The sequence below is a fragment of the Scyliorhinus torazame genome, chromosome 5, assembly GCF_047496885.1.
Source record: "Scyliorhinus torazame isolate Kashiwa2021f chromosome 5, sScyTor2.1, whole genome shotgun sequence".
Classification (NCBI taxonomy): domain Eukaryota; kingdom Metazoa; phylum Chordata; class Chondrichthyes; order Carcharhiniformes; family Scyliorhinidae; genus Scyliorhinus; species Scyliorhinus torazame.
Window position 1 is genome coordinate 171,219,947 of NC_092711.1, and position 13,475 is coordinate 171,233,421.

General features: G+C 48.2%; 1 protein-coding gene across 2 annotated transcripts; it reads left to right on the plus strand.

Annotated features, from left to right (window-relative positions):
- Window positions 1-293: 293 nt before the first annotated feature.
- LOC140420654 (uncharacterized) lies at window positions 294-13,264 on the plus strand. 2 transcript variants are annotated; one of them, XR_011946500.1, is made up of 2 exons: window positions 294-573; window positions 4,672-5,778. XR_011946500.1 is itself a non-coding variant. In XM_072504646.1 (2 exons), exon 2 carries the CDS (start codon window positions 9,405-9,407, stop codon window positions 11,178-11,180), a length of 1,776 nt encoding a protein of 591 aa, XP_072360747.1. In that variant the 5' UTR covers window positions 294-573; window positions 6,674-9,404; the 3' UTR covers window positions 11,181-13,264. The 2 variants fall into 2 exon arrangements, 1 of the variants encoding a protein (XP_072360747.1); XM_072504646.1 differs by lacking the exon at window positions 4,672-5,778 and adding an exon at window positions 6,674-13,264.
- The last annotated feature ends 211 nt before the right edge of the window (window positions 13,265-13,475 follow it).

Consider the following 13,475-nt stretch of genomic DNA (forward strand, 5'->3'; position numbering starts at 1 on the left):
GCAGTTCACTACCGCCCTTGGACATGCGCAGTCCCGGGCTGGGTGGAGATGGAGATCACTGGGCTAGTTCTCGCTCTGGCCGGAAGCGTCAACCGGTTGCCTGGAAACCTTGTCTGCAGGATGTGCAGGGGAAGGGAGAGGGGGAACAACAGGAGGGGTCGGGGCTCTCGTGCCCGCCCGCCGGGCCTGCGCATTGGAACCCGGAAACGTCACCGCGGAACAGTGTGATTCAGGCAGGGCTTCTTTGGGACGTCGCAATGACCCAGAGGGGCGTTCCCAGCACTCTGAGAGCAACAACTGGTCACAGAAACAAAATACTCCGGATTGGACAAGAGCTCAGCGTCGGGAGGTCAAATACCCGCCCACCCCACGTGCGCCGAGGTCCGTCCCCTCATTGTCTCCATGACGGAGATTGGCCAATAGGAACCTGTGGACGACTGGACAGGCGCTGATCCTTCAGCCAATCAGAGTCTGGGGCCTGTGTCACTGGCTGCACGGAGCTTCCTTCACTGTCTGCCCAGCAAAGCTGCTGCTCCTCCAGCTTCACACAGACTGAAACTTCCTCTCACGTCTGTAAGTAAAACCCTTTCTTTTCTCCCCATTAAATTTATGTTCTTATTCTGCCCTTTATTGGTGACTTGTTTAAATCCCCAGGCCCAGATGAGATATTTCCAGGCTGCTGTGGGAAGCAAGACAAGAGATTGCAGACACTCTGACAATTTTCAATTTTTTCTGGCCACAGGAGCGGTGCCAGAGGACTGGAGGACAGATAATGTGGTTCCATTGTTCAAGAAGTGAAGTAGGGTAAATCCAGGCAATTACAGACCAGTGAGTTTAACTTGAGTGGTCAGGAAATGATTGGAAAATATTCTGAGGGACAGAATTAATTTCTGTTGCGAAGGCAAGAACTAATTAAGGATAGTCAGCATGTCTGTGTGGGTTTCACCCCCACAACCCAAAGATGTGCTGGTTAGGTGGATTGGCCACGCTAAATTGCCTCTTAATCGGAAAAAAAAAATTGGGTACTCTAAATTTATTTTTTAAAAAGGATAGTTAGCATGGCTTTGTCAAAGGAAGATTATGTCTTCTAAAGACCAACCCAAACAAAGACTGTAACAGGTTTCAGAGCAGCACTAGCAGTGCCTCTGGTTCTGCACCAGGACAAGGAGATGGAGCTGAGGTTGTGGACAGGGCACGTTCTGCACAATGTCCTCTGGCAATTTGGAGACTTGGAGCCAGACCTCTACATGCCGCTTGACAGTGAAGAGGAGACTGTCTGACAACCCAGACAATCCGCCCAGCATCTCAATATACACCCTCATCAGTGCCTATTAAAATCCTCATCTGATCCACCCGAAGCAGCACCCATCTCTGACCACACCCTCCAATGAACTGACAAGCAAACTATATTTCACCCTGTCCTGGATCCAGTCCAGTGTTTCACCACAGCTGATCCCAACTCTATAGTGGCTGCTAAGTTTGTGCAGTGTTGTATCTGAGCTGGTAGCAGTGAGGGTCAGATCAAATGGCTACCTGTCTTCATGAAGTGCTGAGCTGTTGCTCTCTCTTTTCATCTTTGACCTGCTGTGGCTGAACAGGCAGCATTTTCACGATAGGCTGAAGAGCATCTTTCTGTGCTGTAAAACTCTATGACTCTAAGTCTTTGAGTCTCTGAAAGCAGGAAATCAGAAGGGGAAAGTTGGTTTGAAGGAAGAGGGTGGGGAATTGGAAAGGAAGAGATCTAAGGTGTACACTGTGTGGAGTTTGCTCGTTCTTCCCCTGTCTGTGTGGGTTTCCTCTGGACGCTCCAGTTTTCTCCCATAGTCCAGAAGATGTGCAGGATAAGTGGATTGGCCATGAACAATTGTCCCTTAGTGTCCAAAAGGTAGGTGGGTTTAAGGTGATAGAGAGGAGGAGTGGACCTGGGTAGCATGCTCTATCGGAGGGTCGGTGCAGAAGGATTCTGTGGATTCTATTTCATTTGCATTTTCTGAGGAGGTGACAAAGCGTGTCGTTGAGGGTAGTGCAGTTAATAATAATCTTTATTGTCACAAGTAGGCTTACATTAACACTGCAATGAAATTACTGTGAAAATCCCCTAGTCGCCACATTCTGGCGCCTGTTCAGGTGCACTCAGGTGAATTCGACATTCCGAATTCTCCTAACAAGCACGTCTTTCGGGACTTGTGGGAGGAACCCAGAGCACCCGGAAGAACCCCACGCAGACACGGGGAGCACGTGCAGACTCCATACAGACTGACCCAAGCCGGGAATCGAACCTGGAACCATGGCACTGTGGAGCAACAGTGCTACCCACTGTGTTTGAGTGCCGCCCACATGTAACCCATATAGACGTCAGTCAGGCTTTTCACAAGGTCTCACATGGGGGACTGGTCACGATGGGATCCAGGGCAAATTGATACCAAAATTGGCTTCCTGGCAGCAGGCAGAGGGAGATGGTCAAAGATTGTCTTTGTGACTGGAAGCCTGTGTCCAATGGTGTTCCACTGCGATCGGTGTTGGGTTCCATGTTGTTCGGAGCATACATCAATGATCTGGATGTGAATGTTGGAGATATGATAAGTTGGCAGATGACACAAAAATTGGGGTTGTGGGAAATGGTGAGGAACGCCTCAGATTACAGGATGATATGGACGGGCTGGTTAGATGGCAGAACAGTGGCAAATTGAATTTAATCCTGAAAAGTGCAACAGGTCAAATTTGGGTAATCTCGCCTCCTAACTCAGCAACTGGAGCTGTGTATATAGTTAATGTTAAATAAAATGTTTTGTTTTCTGTACAACTCGGTGTTATACTCTTCATTGTATCTTATTAAATACCCATATCCCCACACTCTCCTGCCACTCAACCAATTTCCTAACCGTGTCAATAATTTGCCCTCAACTCCGAGGGCTTCCACCTTAGCTAACAGTCTCTTGTGTGGAACTTTATCAAATGCCTTCTGGGAGTCCATATAAATGACATCCATAGACATTCCCCTGTCCTCTACCCTCGTCACCTCCTCAAAAAATTCAGTAAATAAGTCAGGCTGGCTGTCCCTGATCGAACAAAGTTTTTCAAAGTGTTCAGTTACCCCACCCCTAATTATACATTCCAGCAGTTTCCCCACCATAGATGTTCATAATAATAATCTTTATTAGTGTCACAAGTAGGCTTACATTAACACTGAGGGACTGAATTCAGACTGTCCGATTCACCGAACAGCACGTCTTTTGGGACTTGTGGGAGCACCAGGATAAAACCCACGCAGACACAGCAGAGAACGTGCAGACTCCACACTTACAGTGACGCAAGGCGGGAATCGAACTTGGGTCCCTGGCCCTGTATAGCAACAGTGCTACCCATTGTGCTACCATGTCGTGTTCGGCTAACTGGTCTGTAATTCCCTGTTTTTCGCCTTTCACCCTTCTTAAATAATGAATCCCTTCGCACACTAAGAGCAGGTGAATGGCTTCTCCCCAGTGTAAACTCGCTGATGTATCCGCACCGCACTTCAAAAAGTGCATTTTTCCAATCCAGAGGGACTACTCCTGAATCTAGGGAACTCTGGACGATTATCGTTGGGGCATCTACAATGTGCTCCCCGACTTCCTTTAACACCCTTGATGGAAACCGTCAGGTCCTGGGGATTTGTCACTCTTCAGTTCCATTAATTTCCTAGTTAGTGATGGTATAGTTATGTTAATTGTGTTAAGTCCCTGTCCTCTTATCGACTATTAATTTTTTCGGGACTTATGGCAAGTTATCCTCCTTTTCAACTGTAAATACTGAGGCAAAGTAATTGTTCAGCGTGTCTGCCATTCCCCCATTATCACTGACAATATCTCCATTTCCAGCTTTTACTGGGCCTACATTGCTCTTCACACCCGCTTTCCCTTTATATAACTAAACAGTTCTTCTCATTGATATTGATGTCCCTTGCAAGTTTCCTTTCATAATCCCTTTCAGTCGCTCTTACAAGCTGCTTTGTGACCCTTTGTGAGTCCTTGTTCCCACCCTATTCGTCCGGATCTGTCCTGTGTCTTGTATTTTTGTGCGTTATTTCTTTTAGTTTTAAGCTGTCCCTAACCTCTTTATTTGTCCGTGGCTGTTTTTTTTTTTGTTAAATGGAGCCTTTTCCTCTCAGGGGGATATACTTGCTCTCTATCTCGTTAAATGTTTCTTTAAATATTCTCCACTGATCTTCAGTTGTTTGACCCATTAACAGATCTCCCCAGTTTACCGAGGACAGTCTCTGTCTCATCCCGTTAACGTCAGCCTTACCCAAGTCTAAAACTCTACTGTCTGTAACGTGCTTTTCACTTTCAAACACTACACTGAATTCAATCATGTTGTGATCACAGTTAGGCTACTAATTAAATTGGGCTCATTACTCATAACTAAATCTAATATTGCCTGTCCCCTTGTTACATCTGGAACATATTGCTGCAGGAAACTATCCCGGACACATTCCAGAAATTCACTCCCTTTCTGACAGTTGCTTGTCTGCCTCTCCCAATTGTGTGTCAGTTATAATCCCCCATTAATACTACTCTGCCTTTGCTACACACTCACCTAATTTCTGCCTTTATACAATCTAGTGCCTGAGAGCTAACCAGACGGTCGATACACAACACCCATTACAGTTTGAGATTTTTTTTTGTTCCTCAGTTCCACCTATGTGGGAGGGGATTCTCCATCCAGGCAGCCGGCCAATGGGGTTTCCCGTTGTGGGCACCCCCATGCTGTCGGGAAGTCCGTGGGCATGAGTGCGCTGCCGGAAAGCGGAGGACCCCGCCGACGGAGAATCCAGCCCATGGTCTTCGCTGGATCCTTCCCCTCATTATATCCTCCACAGCAGTCGCCATCTCCCTGGCGCTACACTCACCTGGAGCAACTCGACAGCAAGGACTCCGACATCAGTCTCCTATTCATTGACTACAGCTTCAAATTCCGAGGTGTGCACATCACCAACAATCTGTCCTGGTCGACCCACATCAACACTACGACCAAGAAAGCACAACAGCGCCTATACTTTTTCAGGAAACTAAGGAAATTCAACACGTCCACATTGACTCTTCCCAACTTTTACAGATGCACCATAGAAAGCATCCTACCTGGCAGCATCACAGCCTGGCCTGGCAACTGCTCGGTCCAAGACTGTAAGAAATGACAGAGAGTGGTGAACACGCCCAGTCCATCACGCGAACCCGCGTCCCATCCATTGACTCTCCCGCTGCTTTGGGATAGCGGGCAGCATATTCAAAGATCCCTCCCACCCGCTTGTTCACACTTCCAACTTCTTCCATCGGGCAGGAGATACAAAAGTCTGAGAACACGTCCAAAGACGTGCAGGTTAGGTGGATTGGCCATGATGAATTGCCCTTAGTGACCAAAAAGATTAGGAGGTGTTATTGGGTTATGGGGATAGGGTGGAAGTGAGGGCTTAAGTGGGTTGGCGCAGACTCGATGGGCCGAATGGCCTCCTTCTGCACTGTATGTTCTATGTTCTAACAGATTCAAAAACATCTTTTCCGCTGTTACCAGACTCCTAATCGACCCTCTTATGGACTGACCTGATCTCTTCACACATCTCCTCCACTGAGTAGTGCTACACTCCTGTATGCTTCACCCAATGCCTGTGTCTATGTATTTACATTGCGTATTGATGTTTGCCCTGTGTATTCTCATGTATGGAATGATCTGTCTGAACTGTACGCAGATCAATACTTTTCACTGTATCTCGGTACACGTGACAATAAACAAATCCAATCCTCACCATTGAGGTGATAGTATTTCTAATCAGTAAGGCTACTCCACCCCCTCTGCCATATTCTCTGTCCCTCCTGTAAACTTTATGACCGGTATATTTGGTACCCAGTCCAGACCATCCTGCTATTTGTTTTTGGAACTGTATTGAGTTCCCAGGAGGCCTTCCTCTCCCCCACCATTTGTTAGTTTAAAGTCCTTCTGACCTCCCTATTTATCCTTTCCACGAGGACACTGGCCCCAGATCGGTTCAGGTGGAGACCGTCCCAACGGCACAGATCCCTCCTGTCCCAATACTGATGCCTGTGCCCCATGAAATGGAACCCCTCTTTCCTGCACCACTCCTTTAGCCACGTGTTTACTTCTCTAATTTTCTCATCCCTATGCCAATTTGCACGTGGCTCAGGGAATAATCCAGAGATTATAATCCTTGGGACCTGTTGTTTAATTCTGTTCCTAATTTCTGATATTCCCAAACAGGTCCTCTTTCCTAGTCTTGCTGATGTTGTTTATCCCAACGTGGACCACAACAACTGGATCCTCCCCCTCCCTCTCCAATATCCTTTCAAGCCGGTTAGAGATGCCCCTCACCCTGGCACCGGGCAGGCAACATACCATGTGGGACTCTCGGTCCTGCTTCCAAAGGATGTTATTAGTTCCCCTAATTATAGAAACCCCGACAACTACCACTTCCCCCGCTTGAATGGCCTCCTGTACCAGGGTGCAGTGGTCAGCTAGCTCATCCTTCCTACAGTCACTGCTCCGATACCCTGCCCCTCCGCGTCCGCTCCCTGGAGACGAGGTATTGGGGAATGAGAGGAAGGAATGTTCCATAGAAACTAGAATTCTCTGTTCTGAATTTCTATCCTGTACTGAGTGTTGACTTTGAAAACTCCTTTTACAGATATTACAAGAGGAGGAATTACAGACAGAAATCTCAATTGTCACGTCTCGGTCCCACAGAGTCACTCGATACCTTGGGATCTGAATGTCACCGGCCTTTGAATCTAGAAGGAGAAATGTTTGCCGAATCTGTCAGCATCAAAATATTTTAAACATCAATGTGACTGGAAAAGCACCGAGACACACACACCCCAGCGAGAGTGTTCCAGAGCACTGACTGTGGAAAGAGCTTTAAACATTTACACAGCCTGAACAAACATTGCACCATTCACAGCGGGGAGAGACCGTACACGTGTTCTGTGTGTGGGCGAGGCCTTAACTGATCGTCCATCCTGGAGAGATACGAGGAGACCCAAAACATGGAGAAACCGTGGAAATGTGGGGACTGTGGGAAGGGATACAGATTCCCATCTGAGTTGGAGACTCATCGACGCATTCACACTGGGGAGAGGCCATTCACCTGCTCTGTGTGTGAGAAGGGATTCACTCTGTTCTCCAGGCTGAAGAAACACCAGCGAATTCACACTGGGGAGAGGCCATTCACCTGCTCTCAGTGTGCGAAGGGATTCACTCAGTTATCCCACCTGCAAAGTCACGAGCGAGTTCACACTGGGGAGAGACCGTTCATCTGCTCTCAGTGTGGGAAGGGATTCACTCAGTTCTCCAATCTGCAGACACATCAGCGAGTTCACACTGGGGAGAGGCCATTCACCTGCTCTCATTGTGGGAAGGGATTCACCCAGTTATCCCACCTGTGGACTCACCAGCGAATTCACACTGGGGAGAGACCGTTCTTCTGCTCTCAGTGTGGGAAGGGGTTCAGTGAGTCATCCAAACTGCGGACACATCAGCGAGTTCACACTGGGCAGAGGCCATTCATCTGCTCTCAGTGTGGGAAGGAATTCACTGACTTATCGAACCTGAAGAGACACCAGCGAGTTCACACTGGGGAGAAGGCAATCACGTGCTCTGAGTAGGGGAAGGCAATTAGTGATCCATCCCACCTGCAGACACACCAGCGAATTCACACTGGTGAGAGGTCATTCTCCTCTGTGTTGGAAGGGAATCCATGATTCATCGCACCTGCTGAGACACCAACAAGTTCACAAGTGATTACAAGGGCTATTGCTGTTATTGTTTCTGCTCTCAGTTACATCCAAGACTGTATTTTGTTCATTCTGTCAGTTGGTCACTGGGGAGGGTCGGAGGGTTTTGTTCTGCTCGACTTGGCAGTCCTATGGCTTTGCCTCCAGATGGCTGACGCTCTTTGAGCCTTGTTGCGACTACCTTGGTTCAAATTTCACAACGATCACAGAGTGAAGGGGTGTTTCGAAGAGAGAAGATATTCAGTTTCCATTTCTGTTTGGATCCCCCTAAATCATGCCACATTACCATGAAGATGGGCATTGGTGGTTACATGTTTTTGTTTAATTTATCTGGGTGAACACCCAATCAGGGTATGAGGGACTTGTTGTCTGAGGTAGACTGGGAAACCACATTAAATGGTATGATGGGAGACAGGCAATAGCTAATATTTTCAGGCATTATTATTCATCTACTGGGGGGGTCAGTTAGCTCAGTTGGCTGGATGGCTGGTTCATGATGTGGAGTGACTCCAATAGCAGGGATTCAACTGTCGTATTGGCTGAGGTTATCCATGAAGGGTCCACCTTCGCAACATTGCCCCTCGCCTGAGGTGTGGTGACCCTCAGGTTAAACCACCAGTTGTCTCTCTCTCTCGCTCTCTCAAGGGGGAGAGCAGTCTCTGGTCTTCTGGGACATTTGCAACTCATTTCACATATACACACCAAAATTGATTCCTTTAGGGGAAAAAATCGAACAGGAAAAGTGATGCAACTGCGGCTAACAAGAAAAGTTAAAGATTCCATTAGATCAAAGGAAGAGGCTCATAAAGTGGCCAAAATAGTAGTCAGCCTGAGGACTGGGAACTGAATGAGATTAATAAGTAAAAAAGTAGTCCTGGAGAAATTAATGTGGTTGAAAGTTAATCAGCCCTCAAACGTGATGCTCTACATCCCAGAGTGTTGAAAGAGGCGGCTGTAGAGATAGTGGATACATTGGTGATCATCTGTCACAATTCTGTAGATTCTGGAATGGTTCCTGCAGATTGGAAGGTGGTAAATGTAACCCCACAATTTAAGGAGGGAGAGAGTAAACGGGGAACCACAGACCCATTAGCCTGACATCAGAAGGTGGGAAAATGCTACAATCTATTAATGGGGCGGCACGGTAGCACAGTGGTTAGCACCAGGGACCCGGGATCGATTCCAGGCTTGGGTTACTGTCTGTGCGGAGTCTACACGTTCTCCCTGAGTCTGCGTGGGTTTCCCCCGGGTGCTCCGGGTTCCTCCCACAAGTCCCGAAAGACGTGCTTGTTCGGTGAATTGGACATTCTGAATTCTCCCTCGGGTGTACCCAAACACGTGCCGGAATATTGCGACTGGGGGATTTTCACAGTAACTTCATTGCAGTGTTAATGTCAGCCTCCTTGTGACAATAATAAAGATTATAATTATACTATTAAAAGAACTCAACCCATGTCAATAGGGTTGACATGGCCATGTCAATAGCACAGACCCCAAGAGGCCAACAGCGAACCCAAGCAGACTACCAATGAACCGGAACAGCAGACCGAGAGATCTGCGGTGCGGCAACCGAAGAGGAAAGAGTCGAATTGGACCCCTCCGGAAGGCCGCTGCCTTAGACTCGACATGTATGCTCAAGCCGTCAGGAGCCGCGTCAATGCCAGATTCATCAGTCGCATTCACAAGACAGCCCCGAACGTCACCCAAGCACAACGCAATGCCATCCGCGCTCTCAAGACCAACCGCAGCATCGTCATCAAACCAGCAGACAAAGGGGGGGCCACTATCGTACTGAACAGAACGGACTACTGCAAAGAAGTATACCGACAACTGAACAACCAAGAACATTACAGACAGTTACCCGCAGATCCGACCAAGGAACACATCCGCCAACTTAACAGACTGATCAAGACCTTGGATCCAGATCTTCAGAGCACCCTACGTGCTTTCATCCCACGTACCCCCCGCATTGGAGATCTCTACTGCCTCCCGAAAATACATAAGGCCAACACACCAGGCCGCCCTATCGTTTCAGGCAATGGGACCCTGTGTGAGAACCTCTCTGGCTACATCGAGGGCATCTTGAAACCCATCGTACAAGGTACACTCAGCTTCTGTCGCGACACAACGGACTTCCTACAGAAACTCGGCACCCATGGACCAGTTGAACCAGGAACATTCCTCGTCACAATGGACGTCTCGGCACGCTACACCAGCATCCCCCATGACGACGGCATTGCTGCAACAGCCTCAGTACTCAACACCGACAACTGCCAATCTCCAGACGCAATTCTGCAACTCATCCGCTTCATTCTGGATCACAACGTCTTCACCTTCGACAACAAGTTCTTCATCCAGACGCACGGAACAGCCATGGGGACCAAATTCGCACCCCAATACGCCAACATCTTCATGCACAAGTTTGAACAGGACCTACTCACCGCACAGGACCTTCAACCGACGTTATACACCAGATACATCGATGACATTTTTTTCCTTTGGACCCACGGCGAAGAATCACTGAAACGACTACACGATGACATTAATAAGTTCCATCCGACCATCAGACTCACCATGGACTACTCTCCAAAATCAGTTGCATTCTTGGACACACTCGTCTCCATCAAGGACGGTCACCTCAGCACTTCGCTTTACCGCAAACCCACGGATAACCTCATGATGCTCCACTTCTCCAGCTTCCACCCTAAACACATTAAAGAAGCCATCCCCTATGGACAAGCACTCCGTATACACAGGATCTGCTCAGACGAGGAGGAGCGTAACAGACATCTACAGACGTTGAAAGATGCCCTCGTACGAACGGGATATGGCACTCGACTCATCGATCGACAGTTCCAACGCGCCACAGCGAAAAACCGGACCGACCTCCTCACAAGACAAACATGGGACACAACCGACAGAATACCCTTCGTCGTCCAGTACTTCCCCGGAGCGGAGAAACTACGTCATCTTCTTCACAGCCTTCAACACGTCATTGATGACGATGAACATCTTGCCAAGGTCATCCCCACACCCCCACTACTTGCCTTCAAACAACCGCGCAACCTCAAACGAACCATTGTTTGCAGCAAACTACCCAGTCTTCAGAACAGTGACCACGACACCACACAACCCTGTCATGGCAATCTCTGCAAGACGTGCCAGATCATCGACATGGATACCACTATTACACATGAGAACACCACCCACCAGGTACGCGGTACATACTCGTGCGACTCGGCCAACGTTGTCTACCTCATACGCTGCAGGAAAGGATGTCCCGAAGCGTGGTACATTGGCGAGACCATGCAGACGCTGCGACAATCACCAGGCAGGAATGTTCCTTTCCAGTCGGGGAACACTTCAGCAGTCAAGGGCATTCAGCCTCTGATCTCCGGGTAAGCGTTCTCCAAGGCGGCCTTCAGGACCCGCGACAACGCAGAATCGCCGAGCAGAAACTTATAGCCAAGTTCCGCACACATGAGTGCGGCCTCAACCGGGACCTGGGATTCATGTCGCATTACATTCATCCCCCACCATCTGGCCTGCAAAATCCTACCAACTGTCCTGGCTTGATACAATTCACACCTCTTTAACCTGGGGTTACCCCATCTCTGGATCTGTAAAGATTTAATCACCTGCTAATGCTCACATTCCGAGCATTGTCTGGCATCTTTGAATTTGTCTATATATGTGTTTCTGGAACAGACCTCTGCATTCATCTGAGGAAGGAGCAGCGCTCCGAAAGCTAGTGACATCGAAACAAACCTGTTGGACTTTAACCTGGTGTTGTAAGACTTCGTACTGTGCTCACCCCAGTCCAACGCCGGCATCTCCACATCAATAGAATTTGGTTTACATGAATTGATATCCTCAGTCTGGATAGGCCCAGTGGACCAGGCTATTCTGGGTCTGGATATTTGATCCTAATTGAATTCTCCCTTAAGCTTTGAAAATGGGAAAGTAACATGGTCAATCAGAACCATCAGGAAAGATCAGCTTTATGAACATCAAATGTGGCAAAAGGTTAGAATGATTGTGGCCAATTACAGATGGAACCAGCATCATTCACTGGTAATGTTCCACCGTGTACCAAACAATACCCATCAACCCGTCCTCAACCGAAGGGATTTTACCCACAGTAGAGCAACTGGAGGAAAGAGGGATGTTAATTAAAACACGCAGTTCGTCAAATAGTCCAGTTTGACAAATGGTACAAGGTGTCTGACCATTGACTACTGAAAGGCAAACCTATATCAATCTGGTCTCCACCTGTGTTCCAGTGAAAGTCTGGAATGTTTAGATGGGATGAATAAATTGATCGCTTTCTCCTGGAAATATTTACATCCTGGCCCATGAACTTTGTTTCAAAGAAATCCACATTTGAAAGCTTGGACACAACATGAAATATCAGCACCATAACAGGGCAGATAAGACAAACAGACACTCACTTTGATCTTCAGAGCATCTGAGAGTTAAGTATATGTGACGTGATTTTGGGATACCGGTGTAGGTGTACAGATGTGATTTGTTCCATGTGAAAAATAACAAGCCTAAATTCATGGTGAAATGGACTGAAGACCGGGTCCCAAACACACACAGCTACTGGAGACACAGCAGGAGATGAAATGGTTAATGTGGCCAGGGGATTGAGACACCATTGTGACATCATCAAGACATTGACACACTCCAGAGAGAAACTGACTTTAAAACAACCAGGAACGAATTAAACACACTGGACATGGGCAAAGTGGGAGTGAAATTAAAGCGATAATGGGACAATGAAGGGCTTGGGAGAAATAATACTGAGTAAGAACTGTCCACAAAGAGAGAGCTGGAGAATCTTTTACATCCATGTTTGATTTGTTCCTTGAAGCATCTGTCCTTATGTACCAGTAACCTAGAACTCACCGCACAAGAAGAAAATATGGAGTAGATGTTACCCCAGGCGGAGCCAGAACTGGACAATAAAGGAGTGAAATTGAGTGAGGTTTTGTGGAGAGAGTTTTGTAAATTCTTAATGGGATGTGGGAGTCGCTGGACCAGAATTTATTGCCCTTGAACTGAGTGGCTGCTCGGACATTTCAGATTTTAACCGAGTCTCCCCTATTTCTAGTCTCTGCCACAAGGGAAACATTCTCTCAGCATTCTCTCTGTCAATTCCACTCAGGATCTCACGTGCTTCAATAAGATCATCTCTCATTCTTCTCAACAGCAATGGATACATTCCCAACCAGTCAAACCTTTCCTCAGAGGATAACCCCCTCATTCCAGAATCTGGGAGTAAACCTCCTCTGAACTGCTTCGAATGCAATTATCTAATTTCTGAAATAAGGAGACCCAAACTGTACACAGTGCTCTAAGTATGGGGCGGGATTCCCGTCCTGCAGCGCATCCCTGCCAGCAGCGGGATTCTCCGTCCTGCGGCGTGTCCCTGCCAGCAGCGGGATTCTCCGTCCTGCGGCGCATCCCTGCCAGCAGCGGGATTCTCCATCCTGCGGCGCGTCCCTGCCAGCAGCGAGATTCTCCGTCCTGCGGCGTGTCCCTGCAAGTAGCGGGATTCTCCATCCTGCGGCGTGTCCCTGCCAGCAGCGGGATTCTCCGTCCTGCAGCGCATCCCTGCCAGCAGCGAGATTCTCCGTCCTGCGGCGCGTCCCTGCCAGCAGCGGGATTCTCCATCCTGCGGCGCGTCCCTGC

Coding starts and splice junctions, on each gene's coding strand:
- LOC140420654 (XM_072504646.1), top strand. CDS start 9,405: ATGTATGCTCAAGCCGTCAGGAGCCGCGTCAATGCCAGATTCATCAGT.